This window comes from Physeter macrocephalus, chromosome 12 (genome assembly GCF_002837175.3).
Source record: "Physeter macrocephalus isolate SW-GA chromosome 12, ASM283717v5, whole genome shotgun sequence".
Classification (NCBI taxonomy): domain Eukaryota; kingdom Metazoa; phylum Chordata; class Mammalia; order Artiodactyla; family Physeteridae; genus Physeter; species Physeter macrocephalus.
This window is the reverse complement of record NC_041225.1, coordinates 16118261-16132327: the sequence shown is the minus strand read 5'-3', so window position 1 is coordinate 16132327 and position 14067 is coordinate 16118261. Positions and strand designations below refer to the sequence as shown.

The 14067-nt window shown below is 56.3% G+C and overlaps 1 protein-coding gene across 2 annotated transcripts in view; it reads right to left on the bottom strand.

The window, feature by feature from the left end:
- Positions 1 to 5146: 5146 nt before the first annotated feature.
- The window catches only part of ZAP70 (zeta chain of T cell receptor associated protein kinase 70), a 20893-nt gene continuing 11972 nt past the window's right edge, over positions 5147 to 14067 (bottom strand). Inside the window, exons 3-12 of one of the 2 annotated variants that reach the window (XM_007112224.4) lie at positions 11976 to 12114; positions 11795 to 11876; positions 11670 to 11716; positions 11381 to 11432; positions 10108 to 10300; positions 9383 to 9589; positions 7362 to 7554; positions 7130 to 7270; positions 6917 to 7029; positions 5147 to 5617 (exon numbers count right to left, since the gene is read on the bottom strand). In XM_007112224.4, coding sequence (XP_007112286.1) covers positions 5494 to 5617; positions 6917 to 7029; positions 7130 to 7270; positions 7362 to 7554; positions 9383 to 9589; positions 10108 to 10300; positions 11381 to 11432; positions 11670 to 11716; positions 11795 to 11876; positions 11976 to 12114 — 1291 coding nt within the window. In that variant the 3' untranslated portion in view covers positions 5147 to 5493. The remainder of the gene's footprint in view (positions 5618 to 6916; positions 7030 to 7129; positions 7271 to 7361; positions 7555 to 9382; positions 9590 to 10107; positions 10301 to 11380; positions 11433 to 11669; positions 11717 to 11794; positions 11877 to 11975; positions 12115 to 14067) is intronic. The other variant, XM_007112223.2, reaches the window with a different exon arrangement.

The following is a 14067-nucleotide window of genomic DNA, read 5'->3' as shown; positions in this document are numbered from 1 at the left end:
CAGGGAGCCTAGGCCAAGGCCAGTCCTCCTTCCAGGACTCTGTCCAGTGCCCTCTGCCCCAAGCTACTCCTTGTGCCTTGTATTCCCTCCTCTTGCTTGGAAGGCTGCCCAGGGGAGATTGGGCCGGGGGGGCCACAGGGGCTGTTCCCACAGCTTTGGGTAGCCCAGTCCATTCCTCAGAAGCCCTCGGGGGCCATGACACTCACTCTGAGAAGGCTCCTGGTACATGAAAACCTTAGAACGAGTCCCACCTGGGCTCAACCAACACTACATCCCCCATGACAGTATGCATCATGCAGGGGCCATGTGTGGAGCCTGGGCTAGTCTGTGCTCAGAGCCTTGTGTGTGCCCAGCCCGAGAGGTTCACACCTCACTCGGACTGAAGCCAAAACCCTGCACACTCTGCCCCCACCCCTCCCGCCTGACCCTTGCTCACCCTGCCCAGCTGCACTGGCCTCCTAGTTGTGCCTCAGGGCCTTTGCACGAGCTCTTCCCGCCGCCTGGAACACTCTCCCCACCAGGTATCAGCATGGCTGTTTTCTCTCCTGATGCCCACAACTCTTCTGTCCCTAGGGGAAAGTCCCTGCACCTGCCCAAAGTCTGTGGCTGAGACCCCCCTGACCCCACAAATCCAAGGCCTGTCCAAGCCCCCTCAGACTGGGCCTTACAGTTCAAGGGAAGGAGCCTGATCAAGGGGCCTCTGACACAGCATCCAGCCCTTTTGCCCCTCTTGAACCAACAATTCCAGCCCCAGGGCCAGTCTTCAGGGGAGGGGGTCCCACCTCTTCCCCTGTGAGCAGGGCCCAGAGCCCCCAGAGACCTGCTACAACTGATACACACATACAGTAAGGGCTCAACACGTGTGAGTGGAAGTGAGAAGTGCAGATGGAGAGAGCAAGATGGAAACAGAGAGATGTGGACAGAGAACAAAAAACGCAGGAAGAAGGAAAGATGCGCGGAGCTGATCTCCACCAACTACACCCCCAAGACACGCCCCACACAACACCCAGACTCCAGCAGACAACTGCCCGAGGTCTGTCAGCACGGACCTCCTGCAACACATACTCACCACTAAGTCAGCAGCTGGAACTCCCCAGCAGCCGTCCCAGACCTCAGCTGTCAACAGTGGGGAACAAGGCACCCCAGCAGCCAGACTCCCCAAGCCAAGGACAACCACTGACCCCCCAACAGCCCAGCTCAGGAACAACACATGGCACCAGGGCATGGAACACCCCACACAGGCCCAGCAGCCAGAGCCTTGTACCAGTGCAGCTACCCCAGATCTTTACAACAACTGCTCACCCACGACAGCCAGACCCCCATGGCAAAGGCGGACTCCCCGGTAACAAGCCTCACCCACCTCTACCGCCAAGCCCAAGAACACCCACCCCTAGAGCCGCACAGTGGCTGGACACTCCCTGGCCCCCGAAGCGCTGTCTTCCGAGTCCCCAAGCGCACCCCCTGCCCAGCCAATGGTAATATAAGGACCAAAGATAACAGAGCCTTTGCGGAGGTGCACGTGGCCTAGGATTGGCACTCAATTAGCATCAAGAAGGCCGTGGCTGGTGAACGACAGGCACCACCAGCAGCTGCAGCATGTAGGCAGCCGGGCCACGGGCCAGAGGACTGGCGGGTGGTGGGGGGAGGGCAGTGACACTCACAGAAGAGACAAAGAAACAGGAAGGAGGTCAGAGTCTGGTGATGAGAAAGGGCAAGAAGGGAAGAGGTGGCCCACGGGGAGGAGGTGGCCATGAGGACCGGATGGTTGTGAGAAAGACCCTTCCAAAATGGAGCTCAGCACTGGGGTCTGATGCTCCCCGGGGCAGCTGTGCCGGGCACCTGGCCCTGGCCTGTCCCCTGCCCCTTCCCTGGGCAGCAGCCTCCTTCACCCTCTCGGGGCACTGGTGTCAGAAGAAGCAGAACCCAGAGAGGAGGAGAGGGGAGGGACCCTCAGGGTTGAGAAGCCCAAGGATGGGGTCAAAAGGGGCAACAGAGACAACAGTGGATAGAGAGATAGGGGCAGAGACAAGGAGAAAGAGAGAGAGAGACAGAAGGAGGCAGAGGGAGAAGGCTCTTTCTTCTTAAGGGACTTAAGACTATCACATAGAAATAGAGATGGAGCAGAGAGGGAGACAGAGTGGGGAGGACAGAGCCGGGAAGAGAAGCTGAAACGGGCAGGGGGAAGTAATGCTGGACGCCACCCCAAGGACCCCCGCAGACCCCTGAAGGCCAGTGGGCTCAGCCAGGTCCCTACCTGCACACAGGGCTTCCCTCCCGGCTTTGTTGTAGTGAGTCCCGTGAGCCTCATGCGGCCTCCAAGCTCCTCGGTGTGGGAGGGAGTCACCAGCACTTCCATAAAGGTGACACCCAGGACCCACCTGCAGCTCATAGCTTCCCGGCCGGAACTGACCCCCGACACACACACCTGGTGTCTTCCCAGGGACCAGAGGCTGGCTCAGGGGGTCAGCAGAGTGCAAACAGCCCCACCAGGGAGGGCGCGGAGAGCAGAAGACCCTCTGGACCAACCACTGGGGACCCATCAAGGAGGCTTGGGTTGGCCAAAGCCAGAGCCCCCTACCCCTGGCCAGAGCCAAAGCAGGAGGAAGGGGAGGCCTTTCTCTCTTTACATCCCAGGACACTCCCCTGCAGGTTTTCTAACTCCTGGACCTGGATTTACCTTCTCTTTCTGGACAAACCACCCAAAGAAACTGAGGCACAGAGAGATTAAGAAACTTCCCCCAGTAAGTTACTCATACTTTAAGGATAAGTTTTCCTCGTGGACATTAGTAAAATGGGGATGAAAATAATTCCAGGCAGAGAGAACAGTAGATGCAAAAGCCCAGAGGTGAGAATCAGCATGAATATGTTTGGGGAACCCTGGAAGAGGATGGAGGGAATTGTCAGAGCTGCTAGTAGAAAAGACCCTTCATGCGGTTCTGGAGTGAACGGATTACAGGGGACAGGACTAGGGGCCTGTGAGACCAGGGAAGAGCCTGGGGTCCTGCTCCAGGCAGAAGATGGCGAAAGTGGGGCAGGAGGCGAGAACCGGGTTTGAGCAGCTGAGAGGTCTTGGCTTGGGGAACACCGCCACCTGGTGGTATCTATGTGGAACTGCACCCTCTTTCATCGGTTCATTCAACAGTCAATTTATTGCGAGCACATAGCGTTCTCAACGTATTTGACCCCCAGAACGGATCACTTTTAACACCTCCTCCCCATAAAATAATGTTATCTTCAGCAATAATTATAACATGAAACAAATAATAATGATGACCACAAAAGAAATGCAGACAGCGAAAATGTATTTCCCTTCTGACATAATACTTTATGTAACAAGGTAAATAATTATCCAGTAACTAACACGTGGATTTAATAAAACTGAAATACCTGCAAACAGTACAATTTCGGAAGCCACGAAGTTGTACCATTGATGTAATTTTTCTTGATTTGTTCATTAGTTTTAAAACAATTAGTTAAAAAACAATTTTTGCATTTTAATGGTGCTATTCAAAGTCAGTAATACAGTTAGCTTATGAACTCATATGTGCATTTCCCAACTAAAAATATATCGCATGGCTTGCAAACTTCACTGTTTTACATTTTAAACACAAAATCTTCAAGTGGCTTCAGAGAATGACAAAATAGAAGGAACTGAGTTTGTGTCTTAATCTTTACAATCGCTGTGCTCTGCTCATCTGTTTCGAATCTAAATGCAGGACGATATCGTCTGGCAGGGCTTGGAGACCCTCAAACAATTCCAAACCATTACAGATTTAGTCTCCAAACGAACACATAGCTGTGTCTGGAGTTGACTCTATAACTGGGGGCCCTCTGAACTATTTTCCAGGTAGAATACAAAGTTCATTAAAGAATACTCTAACATGGGGCTTCTCTGGTGGCGCAGTGGTTGAGAGTCCGTCTGCCGATGCAGGGGACGCGGGTTCGTGACCCGGTCCGGGAAGATCCCACATGCCGCGCAGCGGCTGGGCCCGTGAGCCATGGCCGCTGAGCCTGCGCGTCCGGAGCCTGTGCTCCGCAACGGGAGAGGCCACAACAGTGAGAGGCCCGCGTACAGCAAAAAAAACCAACCAAACAAACAAACAAACCCTCTAACATGAAGCTTACACATGAATTATTAAAACTCCATAAGCGGTAAAATCAGAGCAAGGTCCGTACCTAAGTTAATAACCCCAATGTCAATTTCCTGGTTTCGACAACGCACTCACATCACCAAGGTTCTGGGGTCTCCTCTCGGGCGTCACCAGCCTGGGCCTCAAGCCCCAGTCCCCACACCCCACCCCACAGTGCCACAAAACAGCCCCAGGCTTTCTAGAGCTCCACAAACAAAAAGAAAGAAAATCTACCTCCTCAGAAGCCGCAGAAAATCTCCTTGCCCCTCCCTGGCGCTGAGTGGGTTGCATGGCCGCCCTGGAGCCCGTGGCTCTTCGGGGCCAGGCCAAGAGGAGGAGGCGTTGCAGGGTATGAAGGCCAACTGCAGCCGAGCAAGGGGGAGCAAGTCCGGAAAAGAAATGCAGGGCCCTGGCTCCACTTCACCCGACCTGTCGGGCTCTGTGCTCCAACACCCCAGTTCTTCATGTGGGAACACTGAGGCAGCAGCGCTTGGAGCCAGGTCTTCTCCTGAGCGGGACCGAGCCGGCCCTCGGGGCATCAGGTGATAAGGATTCCCAGCTGTGACTGTCTGGGCCCAGGGAGGAAGGGGAGGCAGCTGAGAAGGGGCAGAATGATACAATCACCTGAAGAGACCTTAAAATGCACGGGCTGGGGCGGGATCAGCGTGTGTTAAACTCTCTCCAGGTGATGAGAACGCGCCGCGAACACGGGCAGCACCTGTCTCACGCCGTCCGTGAGGCTCGGGGAGCTGAGTGGCCAGCAGGCACGCGGCCCCTAAGTCCCCACGCTCGCCTGCTGCAGCCCCTCACGCTGGTAGAGGTGTCCCCAGGGCACAAGGGCGGGAAAGCCAGCCCCCAGGCCCACACGAGAAAAGCTGTATCAAATATTGGAATGGCCGTGCGTTGCACCATCAGGCACTTCTCATGGACCCCTTCCGATGACCCAGCCCCTTTCGTGGTCCCCCCGCCCTCACCCCAGAAAGATGAGGGATCTCAGACGAGAGAGAAGCTGCGTTTATTCCAATGATTGGGGTCTTGCCACCTGAGGACTCCGGGAGTCCGCCCTTCTGGGCCCAGAGGAAGGAGGGTCCTTGCTGTAAGCAACGCCCCCTCAGCTCACGGCCTCCCAGTAGATTCCAGCCCAGGACCACCTTGCCTGGGTCTCGGCCTCCTGCCCCAGCCAGAGGGGCCAGGGAATACTAGACCAGTGTGGGCCGGAGGCCTGAGCTGTCCCCCTTCTCACAGCCCAGCTGGTGCGGGGCGGGGAGAGAAGCTGAGCTGGGCTCAGCCAGACTGGAGGTCCTGGGAGGGAGCTGAGGACACAGGAGGAAAAGCTGGGGCGTAGGGGCCGGCAGGCTGGAGCTCAGACACACACAGCCTCGGCCCCCGTTCCGCATGCGGCAGCGTCCGCGGCCTTGCTCGCCAAGCTGTAGTAGTAGATGCGCATGCGCTGCTCCACGGTCAGGAAGTCTGGACGGTCCTCCCACCTGTGAGGGGTCGGGGAGATCCAGACTGCTGACCACACCCCCGGAACCCAACTTCAGCTGGTGGGTGGACATGCATGGGGCTCAGAAAGCAGTGGGGCTGGGGTGGGGGGCGGGCATCGGGTAATGGAGGGGCCTCCTGGGTGTGAGAGGACTGCAATTCCGGGGTTGCCGCATCGCCTAGTTGAAGAGCTCCATCCAGGATGGAGGGGAACCATATACTGAGTGTTGACTGGCGAAGACTTAGGGAAGGGAGCTCCCTGAGTGTAGGGGTGACAACTGTTGACCACGGGGAGCTGGGGTGTTGAATGTTGATGTACTGAGCATGTGCATTTGGCCAGGGTATTTGGGTGCTGGGTGCGGGCTCACACGGATGCAAGTACGCTGCCCGCGAAGGAGAGGAACACTGGCGTATGGAGGACGCGTTCAGCTAGTGGAGAGTCAGGGTATTGATGGTACGTGTGTGGAATATCCATGTATTGCGTTGGGGTGTTAGATGCTAGCCTCTTTGGGTACTGGGGTGTTGGTGTATTGTTTCTTGATAGAGGTTGAGTTAATACATGGTGGAGAAGGGATGGGCTGATCATTTCTTATTCCTTTATCATAAGTAGGGTGTGTATTTATTGGAGTGCTTGGGTGTTTGGGTGTCAGTGTGAAAGGTGTTGGCCAGTGGAATAATGGATGCTGGGGCAGGAAAGGTATCAAATATTGGAATGCCCGTGCATTGGAGGATTAGTGTAGGGTAATAGCTTGTTGGGGTGCATGTTGCCTGTAGTGTGATGGGAAGGGGAGGTATTGACGGTGTTAGGAGTTGGCGTGTTCAAGCACCGGGCTTCGAGCAGACAGAGGAGGGAGGGCATTGAGTATCTGGGTGCTTCGGTGTTGACCTGAATGGGTAATTAGGTGTTGAATGTTGGCTGATGGGAAACAGGAATTATAGAATGGAGTATTATCCCATGCCCTGAGTATTGGTATCATAGTTTGGGTAACAGTACTGACTTGTCTGAGTGTTGCAGGATCATTTGAGTATTGGCTGGTGGGAGACTGAGGTTTTAGAGGCTGGAGCAGTGGGTGTCTGCAGGTAGGGTGCTGGGGTGCTGGACCAGTGGAGCATTGTAGGGTCAGTCTGTTGGAGAGTTGAGCATGGATGCAGGGGGAATAAAGGTACCGAGGGTTGGAGAGGCCATGAATTGGGTGAGTCTTTGGGTGAGATGAGTTAGCTGGACTATTGGCCACCACGACCTCCTGTCCCAGGCCTGGGTGTCAGTTCAGCCAGGTACCCTCCTGCCCGCTGGCACTCACTTGTAAGTCCAGCAGTCGCTCATGAGTTTGTACATTTCGGGTGGACACTCTGGTGGGCACTCCATCCGCTTGCCCTGCTCGATGAAGGCCATGACCTCGGGGCCCTTCATCTTCTGCTCAAGCCAGAGCCAAGTACACATGTGAGTAACCAGGGCCCCTTCCCCCCGGCTCCTCTTCCCACCCAGCTGTCCGCCCGCCTCTGCCTACACCTGCCTTGTAAGGCTTCTGGCCATAGGAGAAGGCTTCCCACATGGTGACCCCGTAGCCCCAGACGTCACTGCGGCTGGAGAACTTGCGGAAGTTGATGCACTCAGGCGCGTACCACTTGAGCGGCCACTTCCCCGCCGAGCGAGCCTGGAGGGTGGGAGATGCTGCCGGGACAGGGCTCGGGGACCCTCCACGCCACCGCCTCCTCCACCTGGGCACCCCAGGGCCGGGGGCTCACGGTGTAGTAGCTGTCGTCAGCACCCAGTGCCTTGGAGAGACCAAAGTCGCTGATCTTGGCGTAGTGCCGGTTGACCAGAAGGACATTGCGGGCCGCCAGGTCACGGTGCACAAAGTTCTTCTCCTCCAGGTACTTCATCCCCATGGACACCTGGTGCAGCAGCTCCGCCACGTTGCTGACGGGGATCTCCTCCCTGGGGTGCAGGGGCAGCTGGGATGGGACAGCCCAACTCCCCAGGGGGGCAAAGCCCACTTCTCTGACCCAGCTGAGCCTCTGTTCAACAGGTGCTTATTGGGCACCTGCTGTGTGCCAGGCATGGGGCGGGGGGACATGGCGTGAGCAAAACAGGCACAAACCTCTGCCCTCATCCAGGCTCGAGGCCTTAAATTTCATCCATATACTGGGATTTCCAGACTTAACACACTTACCTGCGTCCTCTGTGTGCCCTCAGGGGGTCTCACAGGCATCTCAAAGATAATAAAGACAAAGCCAAGTTCCTGATTGTACAAACGCGCACGCGCACTCCTCTTTCTCCATCTTTTCATTTACTCAGAAGCACTGGCCTTGCCCTCGGCGCCTCTTTCTCACACCCAATATCCAATCCATCAGCAAACCCTGGCAGCCCTGACTTCAAAATCCCTCCAGAATCCCCCTACTTCTCTCCACGTCTGCTTCTGCCACCCTGACCCAGCCGTCATCGTTGCCAGCCTGGACCAGAACAGCCACCTCTGCCCTCACCCGGCACGGTCTGTCCTTCCCACACTGGAGTCAGGTCCTGCCCCCCGTCGGCTCACAGCGTCCAGGGCTCCTACCTCACTCAGGGTAAATGTCCAAGTCCTCCCCACGGCCCACAAGGCCCTGCACCATCTGCCCCATCACCTCCCTGCCCACGTCAGCTCCCCCCTCCCCTGCACTCACTCTGCTTCAGCCTCGGGGCCTTACTCACAGTTCCTCTACCACACCAGGCACCTCAGGACCTTTGCACTGGCTGTGCCCTCTGTCTGGACCACTCTTCCCCCAGAGCTGCACTTGGCTGCCTCACCTTCTCACTTCTCTCCTCCTACCCTGACACTCCCAACCCCCCTTTCCATAGTACTTACCTTCCGACATACTCTATGCTTTACGGTATTATAATGATTATTTAAAGCTTCTCTTTCCCAACCAAAATACAGGGCAGAGAACTTCGTCTCTTTGTTCGCTGATAATCCCAAGTGCTGGTAATGGTCCCTCTCACAGAGAAATTGCCCAATAAACACCCGTGGGATAACTGAGTACATGAGCTGGGACCCGTGAAGGCACGCACTCCAGCAAGAGCTCGGGTTCAAGGTCATGTGCCTCTGCGAGTGTCAAATATCGTGTCGTGAGGGTAAGAGTTTGAGGCACGAGGGAACACAAACGAAACTGCAATTTCTTTGGATTAGAGATGGGCCAATTTTTTCTCTATAGGGCCTGAGAGTCAATATTTCAGCCTTTGCAGGACACATATGGTCTCTGCCACATAGTCCTCTTTGTTTTTTTCACAGACCTTTAAACATGCGAAACCAGGCTGTACAAAACAAGCCTGGCTGCAGTTTTCCCACCCTGCTTTAGGTCAAAGACCATCAACCATCGGCAACTTCCCGTGCGTCATGAATTGGCCGAGAGAACAGAGGTGGCAGTTGTGACAGAGCTAATACTTACAAAGCTCCTATAAGCAACGCCAGGAACCGTTCTGAGCACTTTCTACTGAGACATCAACTCATTTGACCCTCACAGGAGCCCCTGGACGTAAATACTGTGCATCGCCGTGGTACAAATGAGGAAACTGAGGCACAGATGAATTAAGAAACGCACCTGGGGTCACACCCGTTAGGGGCAGAGCCGAAAGTCAAACCTGGGGTCAGATCTGTCATGGGCGTGAGTGTGGGCGGCGGCTGTGTGTCTATAAACGCGGGGAAGTGAGTGTGGAACACACCCGTGGGTGGACAGGGTCATTCCCCGCCACCTCCAGCCCCAAACACCTGGCCGGCCCAGAGGCTCACTTCTTCCCAAGCAGGAACTTGTGCAGCGGCCCGCCGCCCGCCATCTCCATCACCAGCATGAGGGCCTCGGCCTGGCAGACGCCGATGAGCCGCACGATGTAGGGGTTGTCCAGCTGGTGCATGATCTGCGCCTCCCGCATCATCTCGTCCTTGTCCGCCTTCTCCGTGCTCTGTTTCAACACCTTGATGGCCACGTCGATCTGCTTCCTGCCGTGACGCACGGAGGGACACGCGTGAGCTGGCACGGGCCTGACCTGGCCCCCTCATCCCCACCCGACCTGCCTCTCCTCTCCCTGGACTTGTGTAGTAGATGCTGTGGTTTGCCGCCCAGTCCTCCCTGCAGCTCACAGCTCACAGCCAAGCCCCTCCGAGGAACTGCCCCTCGCTGAAAAGAACCGGCTCAAAGTGTCACCCTCCCCAGGGGCAGCCTGTACCAAGTGACCAGCCTGTATCCAATGACCAGCCGATGGAGTGGAAAAGGGGGACTCTGTTGCATCTGCAGCTCAGCCTAACTTCTCTCTGCCCCAGACCTGCTCCTCTGGCTCCCTCTCGGGTGCTGCCCTGGGCTCCCCCAGGTAACCCCGCCTAGCAGGCAATTTCCTGTCCCAGCGTCTGTTTCCCAGGCAACCTGAAGTCACATCCTGGCTCCACCCCCAAGGCCTTGGGAGGCAACGCCCCCTCTGCCCCTCCCACGGTGGTTCCCCAGCCAAGGCTGGGCAGCCTACTTGCGCATGCGGTAGACGCCCTGGCGAACGGAGCCGAAGTTGCCGCAGCCAAGTTCTATGTCAGCCATGATGAGGTTCTCGCGCTTCAGGAAGAGCTTCTTGTTTTTGAGCTCCTCGGGGTCGCTGTAGGGGCTCTCGTACACGCTGGTGTCCATGGGCATCGATCGCGGCTTCTCTGAGGACGCTAGGCATGCTGGGCACACACACACAGGCGTGTGCTCCCAAGTCAGGAGGCGGGAGAGGGATGGGGGCTGAGCAGGGCAGGGCAGCCTCGGTGCCCACCAGACACGTGCGCCGCAAGGCACAGGGTGCACCATCCAGAGCATGCATGGGCACACGGGCACACGTGTGCGTTCATGTGCGTGTGTGCATTTGTGTGCGCTCCTGGTCCCATCTGTGGGTGAGCTGGGAAGCCACGTCCAAGAGGACTCTAATGTGCACACGTAACCATGTGTGCACTGGCTAGAGTGCACACACATGTGCCCCTGCGTGTTCACGCATAACACCCACGTACACTCTCACCCATGTCTCGGTGTGTGATGGGTGTCCAAAGGCGTGTCTGCACAAGTAACCAATATAGTGCCAGCTGGAGCGTGCACACCTATGGGTGTGCGTGCACTGACACGTATGCACCCGTGTCACGCCTGCCCATGTCTACGTATGGACCACGCAGCCATGTGTACAAGGGCTCCAGATGAGCCTCTCTGTGCACAGGCAACCGTGTATGTTCTCTGCACACACGTGCACAGGCTTACATCCACACATGAAACACACGAGCATCTAGGGCGTTTTAGGGACCTGGGCTCTGGAGCCTGACTCCTTGGGTTCAAACCCCAGCTCCACCACTGCCTAGCTGCGGGACATGATAGTTCCTGGCCCTCCTTTCTCTTCTGTAAAATGAGAATAATTACCATGACCGCCTCGTGTGGCTTGTCGGGAGGATTCAGCAAAGCTCATACACTCAGTGAGCTTGGAGCACGACTGGCACATAGTAGGTGCCCAACAGATGTGTGTCTGTACCCGGGGTGGCCCAGGCACGGCCAGGTCTACTCCCCTGCATGTCAGCATGCCCCCGGGCACATGCTCACAGGCGGGCATGATGCAGGTACCCACGTGGACACCTGCAGGCACAGTGCGTGCACAGGGCAACCAGGCCCAGCGCCGCAGGTCAGGCCTGGCACACGTCCCTCCCCTGACACACCCCAGGGCCCAGCCAGGACCCTGCTCTTGGTCTGACACGAACCCCTACACACCTCCATCTCTGCCGACTCACCTGGTTCGGGGGTGTATCCATCTGAGTTGAGCGTGTCGATCCGTCTCTGAGGCTAAAGGTCATGGGGTCAGCAAGGGTCAGCAGGGCCAGAGCTGGGGGCACCCAGCCCCTCTCATGAGACCCACATCCTCCGAGGACTCCCAGAGATGGTGCTGGGGGTACCCTCTTCTGTTCCACGGCAGCCCCACTCTCCCCCCATCTCCTGCCCGGAGCCCCACCCTGGGAACAGGACCCATTGCCCACCCAGCTCCATCCCCAAGGCCCCGAGTCTAGGGTGCTGCCGACTCACCTGGGTGAATGTGGATGGGTGGGCGGGGAGTGTGGGAGCAGCGGCCTCTGGGGGAGCAGAAGGGACAGTGAGGGGGTGGGGGCCGGGGTCGCCCGCTCACCCCTGCCCCCCGCTGCCCCGCTCACCTGAGCTGGCGCTGTTGTTGGGACAGGCCTCCTTCAGGCAGTAGATGAGCCCGTCAGCCTTCAGCTTCAGGTACTCCACCAGCTGCAGGGAGGAGCGTCAGGGCCGGGGCTCCCCTCCTCCCCAGGAGCCTGAGCACCCCGCCGCAGCCTCTCCCCACAACAGGGTGTGTGGGCGGCCTACCTGCCAGAGCGTGTCAAACTTGGTCCCCTCGGGAATGCAGTATCTGCCCGCCTTGTCCTGGCTGATGAGGTAGTGGTACACAGTCTTCCCATAGATCAGAGACAGCGCATAGGTGCCCTGCTCCTTCCGGGGTCTCAGCCTGGCGGGGGAAGGAGGGGATGTCACCCCTACAACCACATGGGCCCCCTCCCCCGTGGTGCCCTCCTACTAGGCCCCAGTTCCCACACACAGGCCCTATGGGCTCTGCACCCCAGAGCCTCATGGAGAAGTGGCAGGGGCTGCGGGAGCTGAGGTCAGGCCCCACTCAACCTCCAGACCTACTGGTAACAGGCCGTGCGTGGGGCTGGCGGAGGGGGCGCCAGGGTGAGCAGAGAGGAGAATGGCCACGTTCACAGTCGTCCAAGAGCAGGCATGTGGCCATCCACAGGGGAATGCTGTGCCACCCATGGTGGACATTCAGCCCTGCATGGCCTGATACTCAGCCAGCCACAGCTGCACACTTGGCCATTCAGGGGGGAACACTTGGCCATACACTGGGGGACACCTGGTCCTCCATGGCTAAATACCAGGCCACCCATGGCTGGACACTTGGCCACAGGTGTGGGGCGGGGAGATACTTGGCAATTCATGGAGGGATTTTTTTTCATCTATGGTGGACACAGAGCCACTCACGGGGGACACACAAACTTAAGACCATTCTCTTGGGGAGACAAAGCTGTTTCTATACATAGAGCAATAAAGGTAAGTGCAAGTCCATGGCTAGATCACAGGGCACCTTCGTACACATCAGAACAAGTCACCTTGCCATCACAAGAGACCCACCAGTTATCATAACAGATGACCTTTAACAGAATGAAACCCTTGATTGTCCTCTTCTGGAAATTTGCCAAAACAAATCTTCCATGTCTATCAATCAGAATTAAGCCCCTAAAAGATGGTGCCTTCCTGCAGTAAGAACCTGTCCAACCACACACACACACACACACACACACAGGGACCAATTTAGGGCCACCTGCACCCTCCCATCCCATTGTAAAACTAGTCAGCATCTCCCACAAAATAGTTTTGTCTTGAGTTCCCGGCACAAGTTTCTCTTCCAGGGTTAAGTGTAGATTCCTAATGGAGGAGGGAGGGGCAGCTGTTTCTGAAGGTGGTCTCAGGCTCTGTGGACACTGTAGACAACAGACCAATAATCTAGGGGATTGAACTAAGTTACACAAGAGCTGTCTGGGAGCGCACAGCAGGAAATAGCCATGGGATGACCCACAGGTGGGCACCACCAGAGTGTAAACTCTCAGGGCTTGGTCCCTGCCCATGGATATTAATTCACTGGACAAATATTTACTAAGTGTTGACCACATGCCAGGCACCATTCTAAGGGCAGGAGTACAATGGTGAACAAGACAGACATGAGCCCACCTTGCAACCCTTCCTTAGGCCAAAGAGACAGAGAAATGTCCCTTAAATCTCCATGGCAAAACGTGAGTGAGGGATGGAGGGGTGGCTGTGAATATCCCATCCATTCCCGGACAGCAAGTTCCCCAAAGAACAATGCAGTGAAGGCTGACATAGTGACCAGGGCAGCCTACCTGGACACGTGGAGAGACAGGAAACACGGTGGGGAGCAATGGGGGAGCACCACAGGCAAGGAAGAGAATCCCACAACACTAAGAAATGCAAATGTCCCACAGAAAGGAAGGAGCTTCCAAAACTAGACTGGTGGGCTGGCCTGGAGGTGATTGTCTCTAACTAATAGTTCTCTTCTTTTGAGAAGTGAAAATACTTCGTAAGGTCAAAACCTTAAGTTTTGAACTGATGACAAAAACTCAATGCCCAGAGGGCAGACAGCAGAAGCAAGAAGAACTACAATTCTGCAGCCTGGGGAAAGAAACCACATTCACAGAAAGATAGGGAAAATGAAAAGGCAGAGGACTTTGTACCAGATGAAGGAACAAGATAAAAACCCAAAAAAACAACTAAATGAAGTGGAGATAGGCAACCTTCCAGAAAAAGAATTCAGGATAATGATAGTGAAGATGATCCAGGACTTCAGAAAAAGAATGGAGGCAAAGATTGAGAAGATGCAAGAAAT